The 25,686-nt window shown below is 43.4% G+C and overlaps 3 protein-coding genes across 3 annotated transcripts; 1 reads left to right on the forward strand and 2 right to left on the reverse strand.

Moving 5' to 3' along the window:
* Nucleotides 1–1,302: 1,302 nt before the first annotated feature.
* Nucleotides 1,303–6,242, reverse strand: LOC135370976 (serine/threonine-protein phosphatase 4 catalytic subunit). The gene is made up of 8 exons (XM_064604925.1): nt 5,978–6,242; nt 5,500–5,658; nt 3,992–4,144; nt 3,752–3,925; nt 3,163–3,289; nt 2,577–2,766; nt 1,729–1,807; nt 1,303–1,636 (listed from the first exon to the last, which is right to left on the reverse strand). The coding sequence occupies exons 1-8, from the start codon at nt 5,978–5,980 to the stop codon at nt 1,586–1,588; spliced, it is 936 nt and encodes a 311-aa protein (XP_064460995.1). The 5' UTR covers nt 5,981–6,242; the 3' UTR covers nt 1,303–1,585.
* A 131-nt stretch (nt 6,243–6,373) lies between these two features.
* Nucleotides 6,374–16,243, forward strand: LOC135370975 (flotillin-2-like). The gene is made up of 9 exons (XM_064604924.1): nt 6,374–6,700; nt 10,542–10,623; nt 11,351–11,565; nt 12,213–12,445; nt 12,520–12,639; nt 13,009–13,223; nt 13,932–14,115; nt 14,179–14,325; nt 15,118–16,243. The coding sequence occupies exons 1-9, from the start codon at nt 6,652–6,654 to the stop codon at nt 15,148–15,150; spliced, it is 1,278 nt and encodes a 425-aa protein (XP_064460994.1). The 5' UTR covers nt 6,374–6,651; the 3' UTR covers nt 15,151–16,243.
* A 3,765-nt stretch (nt 16,244–20,008) lies between these two features.
* On the reverse strand, nt 20,009–25,380 carry LOC135370980 (leucine-rich repeat-containing protein 47-like). Its single transcript, XM_064604932.1, has 7 exons — nt 24,609–25,380; nt 23,900–24,019; nt 23,584–23,742; nt 22,601–22,717; nt 22,403–22,521; nt 22,214–22,316; nt 20,009–20,738 (listed from the first exon to the last, which is right to left on the reverse strand). Exons 1-7 carry the CDS (start codon nt 25,314–25,316, stop codon nt 20,481–20,483), a joined length of 1,584 nt encoding a protein of 527 aa, XP_064461002.1. The 5' UTR covers nt 25,317–25,380; the 3' UTR covers nt 20,009–20,480.
* Nucleotides 25,381–25,686: the final 306 nt, after the last annotated feature.

The raw sequence follows: 25,686 nt of genomic DNA on the forward strand, positions 1-25,686 counted from the left end.
TAGAGAGGTGGCACGCGAGCTGACGGTATAGATCCCCTGGTGGTCTAGATAGATAGATATGGTATATAGATGGTATAGATATTTTGTCCCCCCGTCTCGGGTTTTTAAGTTATGAAAGAATGTAAATCCTGCACCAATCAGAGCTGTGGCAGCTGCTGAGCCATGTTGTGCATAATGCCAAATGGTGCTGTTGGTAACAGAAACAGCAAATTAGTATTGGTGCTAACAACAATAATCTTCAATTATTCCCTCTTGTCTTAGATATAGGTGGGGTGCGATAGGGAAAAGCATGTGTAATTGCTATGCTGTGACGTCACGTACACGCCACCTATACGCAAAGTGCAATTCCCGAAAAACCACAATTTATGCAGAATTTAATAAATTTTGGGGTCTCTCGCCGTTGGAGAGGTCCACTATGTTTTGGTTGTAGAATTTGCACTGGTGACTTTTAATCGGATTAATTATTTTATTAATTTAACCCTACACCAAACTAACACCAAAACGTTACATGAGATTCATAAGCACTAGCTGCATAAATGATTGGAAGGCTGTATATTCTACTTCAAATCACCTTCACAAGCAATAACATAGCTAAGTCTCACAAATCCAGGGTCCTTCCACACAAACATCCTGCTAGGATACTACTAACGTATTGGCATTAAGCTCTGCTACATCCCTAAACTTCGTTTTCTTCCATCTTGTGCCAAATACACTGTTAAGACTGTGACTGAACATTTTCCTAGTTAAAAAAAAGACATTATAAAAGCTATGAATATCTTGTGCCTACAAAATTTTGTGGAAAGAATTGATTTTTGAGAAACTCTGCATGATCCAATGGTAAAATGCAGGTATGACTCATTGTCCTCATAATATTAAAGAGGAGATGTAGTTCTTTGCGTTTTTTGTTTTATGGTGCGCAATTAGTCAAGCACTTATAATGCAAAACACATGCCATAAGTTCTGGGAGCTAACAGGCATAGGAGGGAAAATTATGTTGGAAGCTAGTTTTATTGCATGTTTTGCATGTTCATGTTACGTTTCTCAGGTAAACTGCAATCCGCACCACTCCTAAATCGTCAGTACACAAAATCTGAAGCCATTAATTATTTTACTTAAAAGTGATAAAACCCTCAGTGCAGGGACAGAAGATGAATGACGAACACAAAAGTGTGTTTGTCCGTCTTTTGTCCTTGCACTGAGGGTTTTATCGCTATTAAGTATCAGTTGCCAACCAACCACCCAAGTTTTAACCCTTTGTGTGAAATGTGTGTGCCAATACTTTGTAAAATGAATGTGAGTATGAATTTTATTAAACCTCTGTTTATTTCAGTTGCTCAATTAAAGAAGTGCAATGTAAAACTTGAGACATGTAACCAATAACCTTCAACTAAACTGTACAACTACTGGCTTTGAAAAGGCTTCTCAAAATAGTGTGGTGGGGTAGCCGACTTAAAAAAAGGAGTACAGACGGCAAAACAGGGAATTCTTTTCATGACAATGTTTGCCCAATGAATGAGTGAAGTTAAGGAACTTCGACATCCTTAAAAAAAAAAAAAAAAGAAGAAAAAAGGGGGGAGAGATGTCATTACAAGAAATAATCTGGTTGTGGCTTTTTGGTTGGAATTCCTCTGCTTTCCTGAAAAGTAATACATAACCGGTTTAGTATTATGTACTCGCAAAATAATTATAAATAAACAATGCATTTTCACAGATGCATAATGTACCCACTTGAGGTGCGGCTTCGAAGATCGTAAAGTCCCTCTGCAAGTGTTCGTCCAACTCTAAGATGGCAGCAACATTCCCACACCTGTGCATTATAAAAATTACAAAGAAACATGTACATCAACTCCATTCCATACTGATAGGGCCCTGTGTTTTCGGGTTTTATGTTTTTTGAAAATCTGGGGGGTAAAAATCTGGTTTTATTTCAGGAGCCGTAAAACAGGGTAAAATCGGGCGATATTGGGTGGAAAAGCAGATTTTCGAGCGAAAAAAAAAAAAAAACATATAAAAGAAAAACTTTTGCATTTCAGATGAACATGAGATGGGGAACAGCTGAGTGTCCAATGCTTAGCATTCTCCAATGCCCGTATTGGTGGCTGAATTGGCACTTTCCAAGTTTGTTTTTGTTTTTTTCTTCGGGTTTTACCCTAAGTGATGATGATCAAATCGGGGATAAAATTGGGTCTTACTGGGTTTTACCCATATACACAGGGCCCTATGCATTGGTGGCTGAATTTGTGCTTTGCAAAGTTCGTTTTTGTGGTTTTTCGGGTTTGTGCCTAAGTGATGATGAGATGCAAATCGGGGGGTTAAAAACAGGTTTTACCCTAAAACACAGGGTCCCATCATGGCCCATACACAATGTGCGGCGTGACAACACACCAGAACAGTTCGAATAAGGCAATCCGAGGTCCCTCCGCAGTGTCACGCAGTGTCTTGAGAATGGGAGGGGCTCATAAATCACGAACGACGCAACCGATGAATCACGTTCCTTTTGTGTTGGCGTCAGCCGACTAACTTACGCTCAGAAATGACTAAAAGTACCAGTGGCCCAAATGAGAGAAAAGTATTACCTGTAGCAGTAGTTTGGTGCTGACCACACAGTGAGTACAGTCTCATTGAAGTGCCACTTGTAGCCCTCCATGACCAACTGGTGGGCACGGCAGATCATGTCGATGTCGTTGGTAGAGTTAAACTGGGAAACCACGTCACTGCCAAACAAGTAACCTGCACCTCTTGGACTCACACCCCAGCCTTGTGTATCTGAAATAATAACAACAATTAATAAAGGAAAAAATACAAGCCCAGAGTATTCTAAGGTGATCAATTTACAGAACCAACTGAGGCTCTTGGGCTCCACTAAAGGTGCGAAGTCGAACCTTAATTCTGGAAAAAATCAACCACACCTGTCCCTCTCTTTTTAAAAGTGTGGTATACACACAAACCTTCAGAGAGAACTGATTGACTCTTCACAGTGTGCTGAAGCTGCAGACAGAGTCTCTGTTTGTAGCAAAGTGGAAATAGCTTCCCATTTCATGAGATTTATTCTCCCACGATAAATAACTTGCTCTATGAGTGGCATCTGCCAGGAACATGTGTGTTCGTGATGAGGGGTTACGTCCGTAACATATTACCCGGGTCAAATGGGCAGAAAATTACCTTCAGGGTCAGACCATAGAAGGTCACACATTGGGCCATCGTGTGGCACCTCCTGCTTGCGGTCAATGGTCCGAATTTGGTCCAGTGTCTGGATTGACGGAGAAAGCCCACCGTGGACACAGAAGATCTACGTGGACATTTGAAATATATGTGTTAAAGGGCTAACAAAGCCAAACGCTACTTCCAATTAGCAATTATCACAACCTGGGAGCAATTGTGATCAGAACTATGCTTCCCCATAAACAAACACTTGTTTATGCTCTTTTCTTTCTTTTTTTTTTTTTTCAAAATGGAGTCCCATTGCATTTCCAGCTGAAGAATATTAATTTGCAACAAAATTAATTGAGCCTTTACAAATGCATCGTATAAGCCGGACTGTAGGTCGAGTTTTTTTAATGAGTTTTTTTTTTTAAATCTAGGCATGAGAAACTGCCCTCATCACATAAAAATGGGCGATATTTTTTCCTTCATTTCCTCTTCAAAAAATGGGGATGACTTATACATGGGATTGACTATATTGCAGCTTATACGCTGCGTTCCGTACGCATCGCTTATGCAGCTTCCAATAGCTGACAAACCACGGGCGCACCTTTCCATCGATGACCGCAGAGAGAGACAGGTAGTCGAAGATCTCTGTGCAATACCTCCAAACTGTAATAGAGCCGTATTTACGGAGGCACTCATCGTAGAAGCCGTACACCTGCGTGATCTGACGGCTTTCGTGATTGCCGCGGATTAGCGTGATGCGGTCTGGATATCGTACCTGGGAGGAAAACAAGAGAGCATGAAACCCACTATCAACCAAAAGGGACGACAATATTTCCTGTACCTTCAGAGCAAGGAGTAAGAGAAACGTTTCCACGCTGTAGAAACCTCGGTCGACGAAGTCGCCCATGAAAAGGTAGTTTGTGTCGGGAACATCGCCTCCAACTTTGAAGAGCTCCTTTAGGTCGTAGAACTGTCCATGGATGTCACCGCACACCTGAGAGATGTTTTTTAAAAACTGTTACTCTTTGGTTTTTTGTTAGTGTCACACTGTCTAATTTTTTATGTGTATACTGCTGCAAGTTCCATTCAATGGAACTCAAGTTGGAATGGAATTCAATGGAATGGAATTCAAGTTCAATTCCAAGGTGGGAATAACTGAAAAATGGCACCCCTGTTCCAACCTTCGGTTGTCGAGAGCAACCTAGAGGACATAGTTACAGTTGCCGGCAATGTGTAAGGTTTCCCAACCTAGCCTTTTCTTTCCCAGGTATGTGTCACAAACAGAGGAAAACCATAAATTTGAGTTTTTTTTATAAAGATGTTGTGTTTAGCTAAAATACTGTTGTCATTGTGTACTTTTTGTCGCATTTGGTCTTCAGTGAAATGTCAACGATGTAAGGATAGTGTACTGTTGAGAGTTAAGTTACTTCTTACTATCCTCTTTACCTATGTAATGAGTTGTTATACGGATCTCTTTTTGTGTATATTTAGCTCTCTTACTGCTACTGTTAGTATCTTCTAACCAGTCTTCAGAAGCCTTCTAGAAGTGTAATGCCGAATTAATGTATGTTAATGCTTGGTGAACTGTCTTTGATGTATCTGTTAATCACTATGGAGAACCCTTTAACAGGGATTTTGTTTCCTACTGGGTTCTCCACCTGTATGTAAATATGTATGTATTTTCTAATAGATTTGACTAATACCTATATTGAAAAAAAGAAACAACCCCAAGAGCAGGGGAGTCATGCAAGAGATTTTGACGAGGGAGGTAGCTTTCTTGAAGCGATTAGAGTAAGCCAGGTCTTTGGAGGTCCTCAGTCCAGGTGGCAGTGGTTAGTAGCAGTCATTAGTGGTGCGTGATCTATCCACAGCTGACGACTGGTGTCAACGAGGCCTGTAAGTAGTGAACTAACACTTTGTTTCTTTGTCCTAATTTGACTGCAGAAAATCTTTCTGTCTGAAATGCCCAATGGCGTAGCATATAACATCTGTTTCTTTGTTTGTGTTTTAGGCCAATTCATTGGCCTAGTATCGGGTACATATTTGCTTTGTTTAACACTACAATGTCTTGGGGACTCCCCTGATTTCACCCCGTCGTTTTCATATGTGCTGCAGGGTACGGATTGACGGATCGACCTCTTTGTTCTTGTTTACGAGGCAGGGTGTGTTTTGAGTGAGCTCAGCTCAAAACAGAGCGCTCCCAAAGTGATCTTAGGGCTCATGCCTCAGTATGCGTGGACTGCTCAAACAGTGAGCCACGGCACTGAGCATATGACGAATACATTTCACTAATTGTCACGAAGCTTCACGAGGTATAAATCTTCATGCTGTAAATATGCTAATGCTTACCGTCACCGGTGAATCCACCCTCTGGACGTTGCTCTCCTCCACAAGGATTTCTCGTGCTTTCGCACATAGCGCCTTGACTTCGGACTCTTTTATTATTTCACAACGCCGTAATTGTTCGATTTGCCTGTCCAGGTCGCTACAATCTCCCATTCCTCCATCCTACGGAAGACAACAGCACATTTACTTACTACTAGCTCAGGGTACCAGAAAGATGCCACACGTTACAGATGAATGACACATTGGTTCACGAAAACTTAGGACATTACGTGTTTCCGTAAACAACGTACGTCAATACTCACACAAACACAACGCGTTTCTACGCATTATGTACACGGTTTTTCGCTTTCAATATTGAATAGCTAGCTTACAACGGTGCACTGACAGTATCCGAAGCTGGCAAGTCCCAAAGAGTTTGCAATCTCACTCAGGCGAACACAGCAGACGGTACACATAACAAAGAGCAGCTCGTATGCCTTACCATCGTGCGAAAGTTCCGTTGTTCTTGAGGTTATACACAAACGCATACAAACAAAAAGAAATCTTCATAAACTATCAGATTGAATCATCGCCGCTCCTCCGCCATCCCGAAGATTGCAAACACAGAGAAAACCCGACACGTGATTGAATTCAGCAGCGGTGCGAATACAAAGAAAGCGGTACATAGATATTACGATATTACCAAGTGTAGATCAGATACTGCATTACTACAGGCGTTCGTTTAATAAATAGAACCCAATTCTTCTATTCTTTTGTTGCAGACCATGAAACACGATGCACTGCTTCGTTCTCTGCCTTGACGACCGTTGCTACGGGACACGGCACATTACGTCCGAGCATACGTCCGGGTTTTTGGGTTTTTGGATGAGGAGTGTGAGTAGTGGGGCGCATCCTTTCCTGCTTTCCCTTTGCCCTTCCCAAAGCCAAAGCCTTCTGTTGAGCCTTCGAACAGTGCAACGCCCAATCCTGTGAAAACTTCATTTTGGAGACTACGTTATTTGTGAGCAGCAAACATATCTCGCACTACTCGATGGCGACGCTTCGAACGGAGCCCTGCGACCGCGGCATGTATCGCTGTAGCTTGAGCTCGTCTATTGTGTGAATCCGACGTCTCTCGCCGAATTCTGAATCCAACATCTCCGTAGGGTTTGAGTCATGGGCAACATACAGACAGTAGGACCCAATGAGGCCTTGATAGTGTCAGGTATGTTTCTTGTAAACATTTAATAAATCTGACCTATCCGGTATCGGCATAGCGGTATCTTTGTGAACGATGCCGTGGCCGGTGTCGTCTAGGCCTACTACACGGTGCTATGTTGTGCAAATCTTGTTTGCCAAGCGAACGTAACAACGCGCACAGTTTTGTTCCCTTCCAGATACTTGCATTGCAGTTATTAGTGAAAGAATTACCAAAATCGAAACGGAGCAGACGAAAACCGCTTCCCTCTCTTTCTACTTTCTCAAACAGGAAAGCGAGGGAACTAGAGAGCGCGAAGGTCGGCACGTGCCGTCGGAGGTGGGCGACAACATGCATACGTTTTATCAGGCATATCAATGTAGTTTTCTTGAGGCCTTGCAGTATGCTGCGTCTCCAAACACGCGTACCTTTAACGCGTATCAGCGAGAAAGGCACCGGTGCTCTATCGGCTGTCCACATATAGCAGCTAGGAATTCCGCGATTGCGTCTTATAAAATAGACCTCTTCCCGAGAAACGTCATCATGACGTTTGTAGACAGACTGAAACCGAAAGAAATCGGAAGGGGAGGGCTGGGTTCCACGAATGGGCACTTGTTCGCTGCCTCCTATTGAAAGAAATGTAGAACCGAAGGTCGCGTCCCTTTCAGGGACCATCGTAATCCGATCAAGACCGTGGCTTTCGGGCGCGACCATGTTCGCGCAAAGCTTCGAGCGTAGTTCAACTCTACCAAATTGGTGGCGCTACAGAATACTATGACGTCGACAAAAGAGAGAGGGCGCAGACAAGCTGATGCATACTAAAGGCTGGAATACTGGCAGAAATTTTCTCGTCTCCGGTTCCAGCCTTCACTATGACGTCATTTGTTTACAAACAGGGGGAGGTCTGTTGCATGATGCCAAATCAGCTAAGAGAAGCCACGATACCTAACTCTGTGGTGAAGCAAAATTTGCAAAGGACAATAAGGATTGCTGAACTTACGAGTACAGTTCCACTTTACTGCTCTCTGTGTGTGAATCATCCTCACCAATACATACAATAGTGGTTATAAAATGTAGCATCATAATAAATAGTATACTATACAAGTTGTCGTTTTTTTTGTTTGTTTGTTCGTTACAGAATTTTTATTAAACTAACAGAGCGAAATAGATACCGGTTTTGCAGTTTGAGTTATATGGCCAGGCGAACATTCTCTCGAAGCAAGTATGTAAGTACAAGACCATTAATTACCTAAAATTAGTTAACTCTTTAATTAGGGGATTTCGTGCAAAGCGATGGTAGCAGAACGGGAGATACTCCTTGTTGAAAGCCATTCCATGTTTAAAAACCGTTAAACCCGCTCGTGTGTTGAAATATCCATCGCAGAATTTCACTACGCAAATGAGCCGAAGCAAGAACTACGCATTTTGCTAGCGCAGAAATGACGCGACCTTCGCCTTACCTGGGTCGGAGAGTGGTCTGTCTGGCCAAAAGATTAGCTCCTACATCAATCAGCTCTATCGCTTCAAAGCACATGACCCTCCCACATCGATTGCCTGTCGCTCTTTCTGCATTCGGAAAGTGTGTAATTCTTGTTTCGGCTTATTTACATAGCGAAATTCAGCGATGGATATTTCAACACACGTGCGCTTTTAAGGGTTTTTAAAACATGGAATGGCTTTCAACGAGGAATATTCCCCGTTCTGTTATCTCGCACTTATGTCAGCACTTATTCCTAGACCTCAACGTGTTAACGTACACCAGTGAAAACATGTGATAAAATCATAGAAGATATCGTATTACTAGAGTTCATTACATAAGATATATGTGCTCAGTGGTCCACATTTGGTAATAGTCATTCCCACTTTCCTGATCAGTGATTGATTGATTTCATTCCCCGCATCACCACCAGCAATGGGGTAGAGTATCACCCCTGGCTATGAAACTCCCTGTTCATCATCTCGGAATAAAGTTGTTTTCCCGATCAGGGTCCGTCCAGGAGAAAGTGCAATAAAGGATATGCCCTTTCTATTCCCACTTCCAGTAGTTGTGATAATAGAAATATGAAAAATCAATTTTCCGTATATTTCATGGATGGAGAAAGCATAGAAATCAGACCCCAAATGTGACAACTGTCACACTGATGGATTGGATGATCCATATGTTACTGACAATGGAAGCTGAAACATTGCTTGCATGGACTGATGTCACTGTAGAAATTTCTCAAGCGTAAGAACCCTGCTGATTGGACATGACACTAATACATGTAGGTAATATACCTACTATTGTTCTCCAAAAGACAAGTTGACCTTCAGTTGACAGAAGGAAAGACAAGCAGTTCTCTGGCATTAGAGAGTGTTAATAGAGCATAGTAGACATCACCGTTAACCTACCGTGCCTACTGGTACCAATGACAGAGAGCGTGACTCAGCATCTTATCTGTTCATAGGGCGCGGTAGACACGGTAGCCTACCGGGCTACCGGTAGCAGTCTGCTAACACTCGCTATTAAGTTTGCAGGTAAACCTCAAGTGAGAGCTGTCATCATATGATTGTCTAATGCTAAAAGGTTTTATTTTTGAATGCAATGTCAGTTACGCTTTGGAAATTTCCAGTCTATGGCTAAGAAGGTCCAGTTAATGAGCGTACCTGTTTGCTTGTAGTACGATGTAAAATTTGCTGTGAAGCTTTGTTCCATCATGATATTAAGAATATTAATTCTGTGGGACATTATGGAATATTAATTCGCTGTGGGACTTTCCACTAGAAATCAAACCAACTAGTAATTGGTGTTTGTGACTCAAACACAGAAAGATGCACGTCAATGCAGATTTTGAGCAAACAATAAGAGTGCTGCATTTAAATGTGCCATAAATTAGTTGAGGTGCAATCTCATAAAATGAGTTCATTCAATAGCTGCTCTAATGTCACAATTTTCATTCCAGTCACACTGAAAGAAAATCAAAATTGAAAATTTGGGCAACACTGTGTCCAAGTAGACACCAACTTCTCATTGCCCGTCAAGTACGGCAGCAAAACTAGATTCTATGCACGTAACACTGGGTCCAATGCAGCCATGTCTACGGCACGCCTTGTGGAAACCAAAATCACAAAAACTACTTGGGTGCACGACCGCCACTGTTGCTCGCTAAACTGAGGGTAGTCTCACACCGCACGTCTCCTTGACCGATTTTATCGCAGTTTTGACTACAAATTGCAAGTTATCAGAGTGGCATATCACACGTGCGCTATATGTTGCGAGGGATTTATAGGCAGCAAGCTCTTAAATGACATCAAACAAGTAAGCTGCTTGCTTGTTGATTTATGGCACCTTACGGTCTGGTGAAAGGAGGGCTCTGAGAGTTTCAGAATGGGGCGGTGTTGTCATTTGCACGATGGTAATCTGTACTCAATCCGAGGGCTGGCCAGGCGGAACTCTGCTTGTGCCAGGAGGATCACCTAACCAGTTCATGGAATGCATGCATGTGTGACATCATCAAAATAAAATAAATATATCAAATAGACATATAAGAAAATAAAAGTAAACAAACCAATTTGGCCACCATTTTTTTTTAAATACAGTTTCTTTGCTGGCCTCTTAAACCTTATCCACATGTGACTTTTATGCACGTTGTATGGCTACTTGGACTGACAGTCCTTATCAAATGCTATGTGCACACAGCTCCTCGTACTGTTGTTGCAACAAAAATGGTTGAGCAGAGCAATGTTGCGTTCAGCCTCAGAAGAGCTGCACTAGGCGTGTTGCTGTGTGCATTGTTGCGATGGCAAAGCTAATTACGATTTCTATATGACTGTACGTTGGCGCATACTTAGATGCATTTCATTTTGTGTTTCTTCTCTCCTGGTGCAGGTGGCTGCTGTGGCAATGCCGGCAAGAAGATGGTTGTCGGAGGCTGGGCGTGGGCATGGTGGCTTGTGACAGATGTTCAGAGGTGGGTCTGGTTGATTGATTGATCTGCATGGGCCTACGGTAAATATTTACTGTTTGACGTGATACTTGAAGGAAGGTGACAAGGTAGAGTGGCGGGCTATGAAATGTCACGTGTAGGCTACTAAAGAATTACGCATGTAACCAGCTTCTCGTATTTAGCTTCCGGTGACTTCTGACATGCATTTCGTTTATGCTAGTTCAGTAAGGAAAGTTACACTTAATGTCTTACTCAGAAGGTTCCTCTTAGAGTTGCAAAAAAATGAGGCACTGGAAAAATTACAATTAACCACAGGCACACCCCTACACATTGACAATGATGCTGTTCCATTTACGAAAATGTAACCTCGTATGTTTAGGTTTTGTGACGATATATGGTTGCAAAATTTTCTATAGTAATCTATCAAAACATGCTATAAAATTTTGTTTAAAATATTATTGCTGAATATCGCATCTTTACAGGAATTGGTTTGTTCATGAGGACAGTGCTCAGGACGTATTGTGCTGTGTGGCAACATTTTTTTCTGAAGCAAGTTTTGTTTTTGCCTGTTCTTTATTTTATTTTTTATGTTACATGCAGTCTGGTTCTTTTGCATGCATCTAAAGTGATGTTTCTAGTGTAGAAAAGTTTTGCCTATCTGTGACAAAAGGCACATACAGAGCATCGTAATGTGTCACCATAACTCCCATGCATAATAACAGTATTTTGTGCCTGTGTTTGTGCATTGCAGGCTGTCACTGGAGGTGATGACATTGACACCACGGTGTGAACATGTGGAAACGTCCCAGGGTGTACCGCTGACTGTGACAGGAGTTGCACAGTGCAAGGTGATGACAGAGAAAGAGTTCCTCTCCACTGCAGCCGAACAGTTCCTGGGAAAGGATGTCGACCACATCAAGTCTGTTATACTGCAGACACTCGAAGGGCACTTACGGGCCATCCTCGGTATGCTTCTACAATCTTTCACACTATGGCTGCACCATAGCATGATTTTCTTTTTTTCTCCCTAAATGGTGTAAAGTTATTTTTGGTCTATTTTAGTATGTATACTATGAATAACTCCATTCACACATCGAGTCAATAGAATTGGGCCAGCCATATGTTTAGCCCGCGACATACTAGATTATAACGACCGTGTCATAGGCACCCCTTCCCAGCGCCGCATTTGGAAGCTAGCGGTGGCGCTACTCATCGGCCCTGTTATTGCTTCCTCAATTTCTGCAATACTTTGTACTTCAGCTTACCTCAGTATTTTTGTACAAACTGTGGGTGTCCCACGGGAGATGCTTGTTTCTAAAGTTGATTATCATCATCACTCTACGCGTTTTCATAGGAGCTGTTGCTGTCGTCTGCTACGGTAGTCGTACGTCCGCTTCTGCTCGTTCAAAATTCAAATTTCCGTTGTTCAATCATGATGTAGATCTCGCGGGCCGATGAGTAGCACCCCTAGCGGATCGTGCGGACGGGCTCCTCATGGGGGTTGCCGATTATGACATGGTCCTTATAATCTAGTAGGTCGCGGTTTAGCCACAAACTGCGCTGTATCAAAACTGTCCGGCGAGAAAAATTATCATTATTAATCTTTCGTGCAGGTACGTTGACAGTGGAGGAGGTCTATCGAGACAGAGACCAATTTGCATCTCTGGTACGGGAGGTGGCTGCTCCCGACGTAGGACGCATGGGAATCGAAATACTCAGTTTTACAATCAAGGATGTCTTCGATCGTGTCGAATACCTGACGTCACTTGGAAAAGCACGCACCGCCGCTGTGAAACGAGATGCAGACATTGGCGTGGCACAAGCGGAGCGGGATGCCGGTATAAGGGTGGGTCTCTTACACTGAAGCTCCAGACCCAGTTGCAGAGAGGCATTCATCTTGTACGTTGCATCTGTTTGCAGGAGGCAGAGTGTGAGAAATCTGCAATGGATGTTAAGTACAGTGCCAACACCAAAGTGGAAGACTCTCACCGTATGTTCCAGCTCCAGAAGGCCAATTTTGATGGAGAAGTAAACGCGAGAGTAAGTGTTCGAAACCAATGTTTACTAGTTAGGCAAACGAGCCGAGGCGAGCGCCACCTAGGGACATACACAACAGATATAGCCTCCAAGGTCCTGACGCTGGCACTCATTGGGTTTTTCGTGAATTACTCGTTGATTTACTAGTTGTTGATCCAGAAAAGAAAAATGGCAAGAAAGGGAAGCTCGGTCTTGAAAGACGACTCGGTTAAATACGTCGCAGCGCTTCCTTGAACGCAGTGTCGAAATTCGCGCGGTGCCATTTGTACGCCACATGTTAGGACAAATGACACGTTTCATGTGTAAATTTACTGGGATGCATATTACAGTGCGATGACGGCTATGATTCCAGCACACTTTCCCAACTTTCAGAAAGCAGAAGCACAGCTCGCATATGAGCTACAGGCTGCAAAAATGAAGCAGAAGATCCGTAACGAAGAGATCGAAATTGAAGTCGTTGAACGGCGGAAACAGATAGCAGTGGAAGAAAAGGAGATCCTGCGGAAGGAGAAGGAGCTGACATCAAATGTTCGCTTACCGGCGGAGTCTGAAGCGTTTCGTCTAGAGATGATCGCACAAGGAAAGAGGTATGGTATGGCTAAATACTGACAGCGTTTATACCCATGCCACACGGGCACAAACGATGACACTAACCGCGTGTTCACACGGGTGACGTTCCCTGGAATACTCCAGTGGAAGATGCACAACATGTCATGGCCTTCTGCTGCAACGTGAGCGTGAGGGCCCAACAGCATGTCTCTTCGTGCTGTTCTAACAATGGGGAATATCCCGCGGCTCAGCCACAAGATATTCCATAGCAGACGACAGGGCCGACGCCGTCGTCTGCTTCGCGTGCAATATGCCACCCCCCAATATTCTACCTCGTGAGCTAGTTTTTGTGATTTTTCTTGCACTAGAATATTCTGTGGGGATGTCGCTGGATCAGACGCACAGTATGTGTTTAATGCGTGAAGTGTTAATGCTGTGAAACACGGACAGTGTTAGTGGGATTTGTCACCACCTTGTCAACCTTAGTGTCTAGGAGATGTCTTTCGTGTGACACATAGATGAGGAACCATGCGTAACCCAAAAATTATTTGTCCTCAGTTCTTAAAAAAAAAGCAAGCCTTCATGAAGCTTTCAGCTAAATCTCCAAGAGTAAAATGTAATTAGTGTATCACTGTACTGAGAGCACAAATGAGTAAAATGTGTTACTCAGCAGGCAACTGCGTGGAAATGCGCGTAGCTGAGCAGATTCTGTATTGTCTGTCGCTAATTTCTACGTCTCTCTGAAGGACCCAAACTGTTGAAACAGCCAGAGCAGAGGCAGAGCGCATAAAAATGATGGGCGCAGCAGAGGGTTATGCCATTGAAGCAGTTGGAAAAGCTGATGCAGAACGCATGCGTACCAAGGCTGCTGCTTACAAGCAGTTTGGAGAAGCCGCTATCCTGAGTCTGGTGCTCGACACGCTTCCTAAGGTGAGAAAACGAGCCTGAGCGTCCCGTTCCTGTCGAAAGAAGTGCTGATGGTGTCCGTTACAGATTGCGGCAGAAGTTGCTGCACCTCTGGCTCGTACGGATGAAATCATTATGCTTAGCGGAGAAGACAGGACAACGTCAGAGGTAACCAAGTTGGTGAGCCAGATTCCTCCCACGGTGCAGGCGCTCACTGGTATCGACCTCACCAAGGCAAGTACACAAGTTTCTGAAGTGAACCGTGTCATAAGTAGAGCCTGAAATTTTAGGGTTTAACCCGATTCTTTCCCCGAATTTGCACCACGAATTGAAGGTTGCCTCTTCGGGGTGAAACCCGATTTTTACTCAGCAAATTGCCCTCACTGAAATGTCTGTAGGAAGGTACACTAACTTGTTTGGCAGCAAATGCAGTTACATCACCGTTTGTACCAAATCACTACAGTTAGTTTGAGTAACTGAGCCCGATTTCTCCCCGAATTTAGCATACTGGAAGTTGTTTCCCCGAATTCGCACGAATTTAGAGCACATGTTTATTTACCCGATTTTTACCATCTGAATTTAGAAAAAAATAATTCCCAAAAACTTAGTGTAGCGTAGTGTACAACAGAGGAGGTCAGTTCTACCAAGATAGGATTGTGCCCTTGTTGCATGTTTTTCATGGATCGACAGGTCAGTGGCCTCCCAGAAGGCATGAATCACTGTCATCATTTTCGTTAAAGCTGCATAGGGGAAGGCACGAGCACTCGCACCAGGTACATACTCTAATATGGACGCGCCCCTGTTCCGCATTGTTCGTGCATTGGCATGGCGCTGCTTTTCCAGAGACGCTGTCGGCCCCTTCGTTATAACTGGCGTATGGGAAAAATACCAGGGAAAAAGAGTAATCAGATAAGCCGCAGAGCGGCCATGAGAAAGAAAAAAAATCGCGCATAAGCCACGGCTAATACATGTGAAATTACGGTATACGAAATGTGGGTTCTCTAGCAAACACTTTCTTCCTTGCAGATGCTCACCAAGATTCCTGGCACTGCAAAGTAACAAAAAATCTCAGAGGACTTAGTTGTATAGCTGAAGGGGGCCTTTGTCTGTGTGCGGTGTCCACGTAAGCATATGTCTGCTTAGTGTATGGTGCGACAGGTCTAGACATCATCCAGATCTGGTACCTTGCATATGCCATATTGATTCGCATATAACCGGTGCCGTCATTTCTCAAAGCTGAATTGTTGCAGTTTTTTTTAACAAGTGGCAGCGTTCCACGAATTTTAAAGTTCCACAAACTATCACTCATACGCACGTTGGGGATGTTCCTTTCACACGATCACAGGATCAACATTCTGTGCAGTGCTTTGAAGGCTTGCCACGCCAAGCCTAAAGTATTGCTGCATACTCATTAAAAACATTGTCCCGATGCTCGACTTCTCACGCAATGGGTGGACGCATGGAACGCGTGTTTTAGTAACAGATCCAGTTCCGCTGAGACCTTGTACACCCCTGATGCGCAAGAAATGCCAGGCACTTCCGCATAATTGTGCAAAAAAGCATACCAAAACACTTTCAACTTTTGTTGCAAGACCTAAATCAAGGCACCCAGTTACATGTGAGTAGATATGGAACCATGGTGGTATAGAAGACTTTGCACAGATGTGAAAAATCCACTGTGAAAACTGCCATATATACTGCTTGCACTTTGAAATTGTCTGGAAAATTTGAGCCATTTAGTGCCTCCAAACCTACCCAATGTTTTCTCTGCTATCGCATTTATGGCCTCAGCCTTCATGGAAGCACATGGAGCTTTAGTATTACCTATTATGAGGTCTGTGGACGTGCATAGGTTTTTCATGCGGCGCAAGCTGCCGTTCTGCTGTACACCCGATACCTTCATGTAACCGTTCCCCCTACCAAATTGGAGATATGCAAAACTAAGACCTCGGGTGCGGTTTGAGGCGATAGCATTCTGACAGAAAAGATGGAGTGTATGGTCTCTGCACAAGTAGTGCTTTTAGAGTTTGAGAAGCTTTTGTAATCGATGTGCGTTTCGAGTATACTATATATTTTTGCAATTTATCCTACGATGGCTTCTCAGACAAGCATTGGCATTATGTTTACAGTATTAAAGCACATTTAATTTTTTCGAGAGAATAATTTTATTTACAATTATCTCGCTGCTGCGGTTTTATGTTTTTGACGTTGCACGCTTTTCTGTTCAAAGTCATGCTGAAATAGAGAGCAAATGTACTGCCATTCTCACCACACGGATACCACTGTATGTAGCACTTTCTACACACAACATCGAGAGCTGCTCATTTTCTTTTTTTTTTTTACATCCTGAAAGATTGCTTCTAGTCCCGTGTTTTTTTGTTTTGTTTTTTTCTTGCTTTCTGTAGCTTCGAAATTATGCACTGCCAACTTTTCCACACCATTCATTCACGTAGGTCGTTCCCTTGGAAAGCAGTTGGGATATCTCGGGTGTACCTTTCCAGTGCTCCTGAGGCAGCTCGTACTAGACGACTGCCTATTTTGTGGAACTCCATTGTCATTTTTTACTGCATTAGTATTGAAAGCTGAAGCTGATCCACATTGTCTGTTGTGGGTCAGATGTGGCCGCTAAAGCGACCTGCGATTAATCGTACACTCGATTGGTGCTTAGCTGACGTACGGGAGCATTTGCCAGTGTTCGAATACAGGGAAAACGACCGCAACCACTGCACCTGGTATAACCAGTGGTGGCACTGTATGTCATGACTTTGTCATGACTCTTTTTGGATCATAAACCTCAGTAAAGCAGAGGAGCACCAGTTAAAGGGAAACCTGCTTTGACTTATGATTGAGAAATGTGAGAACCACAGTCGTAAAAGTTCCGCAAGAATGTAGGAAATATCAAGTAAGATTCACAGCTCACAAGTGCTTACGAGCTAATGCAGTATGAACATGCTGTTGCTATATGCACTGCATGCCTGGAAATGTGTGGCCCTGGAAGGCCTTTTAGCAGGAAGTACCAATATTTTTGCTTTTTGTCACACATATCGAGACAAAATTTGAAATTTTTTTGAATACGCTGAATTTTGACGAGGATATCCAGGAGGCATTTTTCTGCACTTTTCCACGAGTCCCCAAAACAGGGACTTTAGTAAAAACTGGCCCAAGGAAAAACACTTACTGACAGTTTCGATGTTTTACTCTTCGCATACTTAGCCGTACAGGCACGTGGGCACGGATGAGCTCATTCAGCAATAATGCTGTTTTAAAATTTAGCTATACCAAAGTTAAGCAGATTGTATACACTAAAAAAATTTAAGGGCAAACTTTGCATGTTGATGGGTTTTCTCTGTTTTGTTCTTCTGCTTCTTGTCCCTTTTGCTTTCTTCCAGTTTCATCCTCATTGCTAACTCATTTCCGTTTTCATGCGCTATGTCACAATGATGTTTGAATAAACGGCTCACTGAATGAAGTATCCTGGGAGATAAACGCAGCAAATGTGAATTGTGAACCTCTTTCTGCAAATATCATTCAGGAAAGTGTGCTGCAGTGTCTCGTGAAATGTGGCTACTGGAAAAGAAAATATGCTGACCTTACGGGTACTTTTACAGTGCACACAAATATTGCATAGGTAACCTGGTAAATGGTGTAGAGAGAGTGGTTTTCTCACAAAATAATTGTATTTGCAATCTGAGCAGTGTCAGCGTCCCCTAGATACAGATGGCCTCTTTAATGCCTCCTCTCCCCCCTCTGCCACGTGGACATATAAGGTTGCGATGTCGTCTGCTTCAGCCGCAGACTATTTCCGAACAGGCTTTCTGCGACTGCTAGTGGCCGCCCATGCGGCTCATGGTGGCTCGTCTCCATAGCTGCAGTCACAGAAGGCACGGTTGTGATTGGTGGACTCTTAATGACTAGTCTTTGATAGGAGAAGTGTGGTTTTCTTTCTTCTAGCGGCAATATTTTAAAAGTCCCAAATGAAAGTGCTCATGACCAGGCTGCTCAGAACTCGACACACCACACAGCTGCAGCGTCATTTATTTTCAATAAAACAGTTATGCAGGGTCCCACGAGCAAGTTTTGCCGGAAACAACCGATAAGAAGCTATATCATGCCAAAAGAGTTATTCCTCCCTTGTATATTCAGTTCTTGTAATTGCACTCTAAATAAATCTGCGAACTGTACTTTATCATAACAATAATTCCACATTCTATGCAAGAACATGCCATCTCAATACAATCACTATTGGCCGATTTTATAGTGGTGTTGGATAAAAAAAAATGTCCCATACTTTACATACTTTAAAAAAAATCAAATGAAGAGGAAATGGTGTAGGCCGAAGAGAAGTATTCTGCAGAAGTAAGATCGTAATACTATTTTATGTACAGTGCTGGACAAAAACTTACGAAACACAGAGCGCGGACGGAAGCGGGTACATGCTCCTGTTCATAAGGGTGCACCAGTTATGTCCTCGAAGGCTGTAGTAACGACCTCAATGCAATGAGGGCAATCCAGGAAGTTCACGTGACATTGCTTTGTGTTCCATAAACCTTTATCCATCACCGTACCAGCTTTGTTATCAAACACTGGTAAGTGAGACCTCCAATACAAAATGTTTTAAAACAAAGGTTTAAGAGTGCACTAAAGTGCCAAAATTTATCCATGTGGAATGAAAAATGTCGTTACTTCGACAGTAATACAAAAGTAACAGGATTCGTCTGTTATGTTGTGTGATGTAAGTGCAAGGGAAGGCGCAATTTGCACTTTCCCTTTTATCCCCTCCCCAAGAGGCACGACACGGATGTGCAGGTAGGGTGTCCAAGGATGGCGGGAAATTGTTTGTGGGCACCAGTGGGAGTGGCACCCTGAGGAGGAGGAGGGAAAGCGCAAATTGCCGTTTTCTACGAGCTCAAATCACTAACGAGAGAATCTCATTCCTTTTGTATTGCTGTCAAGGTAACTCAGTCTTTCATACTACGGAAAGAAATTTTTGCACTTGAGTGCCCCTTTGAGACATCAGATTCACAATATGCAGGGTTGATTTGATACAGGGTGTTTCAGTTAAACCCCCGGGCTAAATAATTCGCGAACAGGTACACCAATCGAAGACCTTCCTTTTTTTTACATCTGTCAGATACCAGGTACAAGCTGCACACCGAGTGGGAAGAGCTCATTATTTAGATACAAATTCAAATGAGTTTCGTGAAAAAACGTAACTTCTAAAGCAGGGCGCCGTCGGCATAAATTGGGTATTACCCCTTTTGGGCCCTTCAGTGGACACCTTTTAGAGAAAAATCTGCCACAAGAGCGGGTCATTTGTTGCAGTAATTAATTTGTTTCGGTTTGCATATTTTTGTCACTGCTGGTCGTGGCGAAGCGCAAAAGGACATTATTCATTGGTGAATAAGGGAGTGGAAGAGAGTCCTTTTGCGCTTCACCGCGACCAGTCGTGACAAAAATATGTAAACTGAAACCAATTAATTACTGCAACAAATGACCCGCTCTTGTGGCAGATTTTTCTCTAAAAGGTGTCCACTGAGGTTCCGAAAAGGGGTAGTACCCATTTTATTGCCGACATGCGCCCTGCTTTGGAAGTTACGTTTTTTCATGAAACTCGTTCGAATTTTTATTGAAATAATGACCGCCTCCCACTCATTCACACAGTGTGCAGCCTGTAGGCGGTATCGGACAGATACTTGTGAAAAAGAAAGTGCTTCGATTGGTGCACCGGTTCGCGAATTATTTAGTCCGATGATTTAACTGAAACACCCTGTATATGCCAAAATAGGTCTGCTATTGTGTTAACTCCCATGCTAATGAAGCTGCTGTTCTGAGAGGAAACAGGTGAATGTTCTTTGGCTTGCTGTGTGTTGTGCGACTGGAAAGACACCTCGGTGGTAATGTGACTCGTGCGCAAAGGCATTTTGTAATGTCGTATTCTTCTGTGCAGAAGCTGGACAACCAATAAAACACGATTTTTGCAGCTTTTGTGGTACATACGAAGCCTGCATCCTCACTGGGGTACATTACATAGGACAAGAACATCCATCCCTACGTTTCTTGATGCATTGCCAGAATATTGTCCTAGAAGTCTGCCACATGACATGTCCTTTCGACGCATCGTCCTTTCCATTCAATGCGATCACTATTAATTACAACTGACATCTCTTTGCTAGTGCTTGACCACAAAGATGTGACAGACATCCTTAAAAATGTTCCAGCGCAAAGTATTCACGAACATAAGAGATGGCATGGTGGCATTTTGTAATTTTTCCCCCGAGCCTTCAATGCACAAAAAACAAAAAAATTATTACACACTTCAATTTGCAAATGACAACTAAGGGCCACTGGCCCCACACATTACAATAATAACCCGAGTTGCACAGAAGGTTCTACGTGGTGTGCACTTCCAAAGCAATCCCTTCGCAGACAAGGTCAGTTTTTGAAGGGTAGACAACCCTTAAGGAGCCCTCTTTGTCCACAATTTTCACCTTCTCGACAACCAAGGAATGGAGGGGGGCATCTTCACCACCGTCACAACCCAGTCCAAGTTTGAGAGATTCGATGAGCAGGACATCCATAACCTTCTTGCAAAAGGGCAGGCTATTGCCAGTCACTTCAACAAAGACGTCCCTCGTTTCCTCGGAAATCTGAAACGTTCAACATGTGTACCAAGTTTACATGCTGACCACAGGATGCTGTCAAGGCCTGTCCCGACATGTAGCAGCACGACATATAGAGCAGCGCTAGCACTATAGTTTAGCGGAAGTTTGGCGGTCGTTTCCGGCCTTTCCCATCATGGCACCTTTGGGGTTCGATAAACTGACTCAACGAAAAATTGCAAAACATTTTAGATGACAGACTCGCCAGTTCCAATGCGGTCGCCGTGCCGTGAAATGCGGAAGCAATAACAGCTGCACGACGACATTGCTGAAGGGCCTCCTCATTGGCCAACATGAATGTTGTGCAAACGTTCGCGCTGAAAAAGTTTGCATGTGCTCAACTCGGGCTAGCGCTATATAGCGCATTGCTATTTGTCGGAACCAGTGCCAGATCCAGGGGAGGTGGGGCGATCGCCCCCAAAACACATTGGTTTATACACTGGATTTCCCTGTCTCTCCCCTTCCCCCTTCGACAAAAGCACCGAGGGTCTCGATCCGCCACTGGTCGGAGCAGGCCTTTATTTTGATACAACGGGAAAAGGGGAATTCCCACTTTTCTGTTTTTCAACAGGCATGACAATGCCATAATTTTATACCAACACTCACGTACTAATAGCTGCTAATAACACCTACAGTTTCGCAGTACAAAAATTGTTGCTGTTGCTCTGCTTCCGTGTGGGCTGCTGAGAAATTAAGCGAATCTAGATTTGGGCCAACTGTATCACGCACACAATACTGAGTTAACGACGGTAAATTCTGCAGCCCCTAAAACTGTTACCGTGTCCTCGATGTTTTAGCTGCTTTAAAGCACTGATGCGCTCTGTGGGTCGTCTTGCACGAGACTCCTGCTGCTGCAATATCAGTTTGGCAGTGCTTCTCATTCGTGCACCATTTGTTATTGTTTTTAGAGGTGCACATAGCAGTCAGATGCTGGTGACTCAAACACCATCAAAAATTGCTGGCCATTGATGTGCAGAAACTTCATCCTTATGTGTGTGTTTTTTTTATCTCAAACACTTGTAGCACAGAGAAGCGTAGCCTTTCATTGTAGCCTACATGTTGTTCTGTCTCACAAACCTTAGGGAAGTAATTGCAACTTAGCATAAGTGTTGCACGATACTTGATTACAGCCAGGGTGACAAGCGAGCTGATAATTTTTGCCTTGTCTCAGCAAATATTGCATGAAAAAAAAATAAAACAATCAATAGTGCTTAATGGTAAACAATGTAGACTGTCTAACATAAACCCAATCGAAGTCGCTAAGCAATGCGTTAGGGGCGAACAAGTTCAGCGAATAAATATCCAAAACATTTACGCAAAATGTGCCAAGGATGGCACTCCTGCTGTACTATACAAAATGAAATGTCTAGTTTCCCCCACCTTTAATTGTTTCATATTTTGCAACCTGTCTACACTTGTGTATTGTACCCGCGCACCGTGAGGAGACGAAACAATAGTCTTACCCGTGTACCCTGACTGTTTGTGATTGGCGGGAAGGACAGAACTTGACCAGAGTCATCGGCAAGGTATGGGTACCTTTGCTTGTCCTTCAAAAGGTACAAGTACCTGGAAGTACGTTGCCATACAGTTTAGACGTCAGAATCAAACATACTTCTAAATGTACTGAAGGTACTGCTTTCAAACAGACTAACTTGTAGATCCCGGGGTAAGTGCTTCGTTTCTTTTCTTTCCTAAGAGCATCCGCTTCTTCCGCTAACTGCTGATATAGTTCGAGTGCCGTCATCTCTTTCGTCCTCCCAAGCGGAGTGAGCTGCATATACAGACCAGGTTGTAAAAAACTAGAAGGCAGTCGCTTGCACTGAGGCACACAAGGCACAGATTACGCTAACCTTTATTTGTTCCGGGGGTTTGGCACTGTAGGTGACCTTTCCAGACAGTTTGGAGAGATCGTGTGTGGCAATGGTTGCTTCCGTTCTCTTTGCACATAATGTGTCGTGCAGCTTATTCTGCAAGGATTAATAAAAATATAACGCTGGTTAATTAGTTCATACAAAAGAGGCCGCCTTTCGGAAACAGCTAGTCCTAAACTTTTCAGGATTATGCTTTTTTTTTTACTGTCTGCACTAGTAAAATTACAACTCGTCACTAATTGCTATCATCAGTACTCATTAATCACCAATTATCACTAATTATCACTACTATCGCCACTACATTACTGCTATCTACAAACTATCTACTACTGCACCTACTATCTAAATCTATCTACTTCTCTTCTCATATCGAACACCCTATGTCTCAACTGGAGGCTTCACATACACACACCCGACAGGCAGACGGTCACTATTTTCCAACTTGGGGGTTCTAATGCTAACACATTAAAATGTGGTAGGTGAACAGTATGGCAGTTCCATGGAAGAATAATTTTCTGCACTGATCATTTGTCTGTGTATCAGTCATGCAAGTTCGACTGTGACCTGGATTTCATTCCTCATAGTCTGTCCTGGTACAGGTTTGGTTCAGTCCTTGCTGTGTTCCTTGTCCATGATTACATCACTGCTTGTTTAAAGGGGCGTTAAAGTGGGAAAATGTGCCCTTGCCTGAAGAAAGCTGCTGTTACCTTGATAGCAATGCACAGGGAATGGAATCTTTGTACTTTATTCTTTATTGACCCTTTAAATTAAGTGCTGGGAGTTCTTGCCACCTCCTGCTGCTGCTCCTGCTGCTGGAAGAAGTTTGCGGAGGACATGACTGTAACCTGATCCCTGTTAGCTGATTTAAGTTTTTCTTCCAGGCACACAAATAGCTTTCAAACAGTTTGTCGCACATTCATTGATTGTCAGCCGCGTGGTTAGTCCAGCAGGGCAGAACTTACCTGCAGTGTGAGGAACTTTCGTAGCATGCCCTCTTTGTCGAGCTGCACTTTCCGCAGGATGCAGCAGACCACGTACGGTCGTACGTCGTGCACTTCATCAGTTGCGACCACAACGGGGCTCGTATCTTGCAACTGCAGGATTTCAAACTTGTTCGCAACCTGTTCCATGGTTTACGAAAGAAATACAAGTTATTAGCGTCAAGGCGGAGAAGCGGGCTGCGGAACAGCTAGTAAGTGAAGAAAATGTGGTCCATGTTGTCACTACGGGACGTCGTTTTTTTTTTTTTTTTCGATCCAGCAGCCGAGACCTACTCACCGCTTGAACGTCTGTTGCATTGGCTGCGGCACCGCCCTTCTTCTTCTTTCCCTTTTTACCCCCTTTGTCTTGTGTAACCTCAACATCACGTGGCCCGTGATTCTTGATGTATTCTAGTACCTGTGATGAGTGAAAGAAAATATTTCTGGCAGCGCTCCCTCCGAATCAATTTAGACACAAAAGTATGTTTCTATACGTTTGATCAAGCTCTGTATTCAGTGCCGAAATTAAGCCCCCCCCCCCCAAACCTTCGGATATCAGCTTTTTGTGTGTTTTTTTTATCCTAACAGAAATCACTTATATCCAGTCAGAATTTTTATACAACACAATATTTGGGCTACTGTAAAATTTAAAAAAAGTGCGTAACCAACAGTACTCGTACTGTGGTGAGTGTCTCAACATTATGACAGCAGACGACTACACGGTGGGAAACGCTGTTGTTTTTAAATTTGGCGTTTGTTGAAATAAGTGAATCAGTATTTCTGCTAACAGTGAGTTGACAAAAGAATCAGGTACAGCATATTGAATTTGATATCGTCAACATTTTATATCTCATAACAGGTAGGTCATGCTCAAGTTAAAATTACTTTACAACCCGACTTTCCTTCATCGATATGAACCACCGCGCACAGCACTGGTCATGCAGGTGGGCCCCCCACCGTTGTAGATCCAGCAATGTGCGTATTATAGCAGCATTAAAGCTACATACCTGTTTGTAGTGACACTGGTCAACCAGTTTCCGAAGTCTCTTGTCGCTAATCGGATTGTCCTTCAAGTGTATTTCCTTCAACTTGAGGCAATCTCCAATTTCACCAGGAACTTCTTTTATGTTGTTTGCTGAGACGTCCAAGACTTTTAATGCCGGCAGTGATCCTTCTAATCCTCGTGGTAACGACGCTATACAATTTTTGTTTCCAACTACTTCAGTTAGAAAATCGAATTTTCCTTCGGTAAGAAATGTAGGAAAATCTACTATTTCGTTGCAGGCAAAGTTCAAAACGATCAAGTGCGACAGCGATTTAAAATCGTCAGGAAGGAAAGATAACTTGTTGAAAGACACGTTAAAGGACTGAAGCTCGGAGAGCCTAGAAAGCTCAGGGGGAATTGACTCAAGTCCGTTGTTTGAAATGTCGAGGAATTTCAATTTCTTCAAACTCCCCAACTCAGCTGGTACCTGAGTGAGCTGGTTTGCGCTGAGAACAAGTCTTGTGAGGTTGACGAGCCGAGCAATGCCGTCGGGGAGCGTCGAAAGGCAAGTGTGGCTCACTTCCAGAAAATTCAAGTGGGTAAGAGCAAATACAGAAGCGTCAAAGTGACCTTCTTCTTCGATTCGTTTAGATATTGGTGGCCCTGATAGAACAAGCTCGCAGCGTTTTTCAACTTTGGCATGCTGCACCTCTTGCCAAGCAGGCGCCATGTTCCTTCTGCTGCAATAGTGGTGGCGGTGGTGACGACAGTGACGACGCCACGGAATGAATTTCAGAAACGATTTTGAACTGAAATGGGGGAATGTTCAAAACCACATGAAGAGATGTGCGCCGATCTCAGTTTTGTCGCTGGATTTCAGTTGCGTGGCTGCGTGAGCCCTGAGGTCATGAGGTAAATGTATGAAAAGCGTTGAAAAAACAAACTGCTGGTTCCTTCTTTTCCCATTCTCTTGGCTCTACATCCAGTGCTGGGCACTGGAAATGCAAATCATTGCTGTTATTAGCGAATTCCGCTAGCTTTAGCGGCAAACAAGACACAGCGATGCATTCATAATGGTCGTACGCATCATGGCGGCCTCC

The sequence above is a fragment of the Ornithodoros turicata genome, chromosome 10, assembly GCF_037126465.1.
Source record: "Ornithodoros turicata isolate Travis chromosome 10, ASM3712646v1, whole genome shotgun sequence".
In the NCBI taxonomy this organism is placed as follows: domain Eukaryota; kingdom Metazoa; phylum Arthropoda; class Arachnida; order Ixodida; family Argasidae; genus Ornithodoros; species Ornithodoros turicata.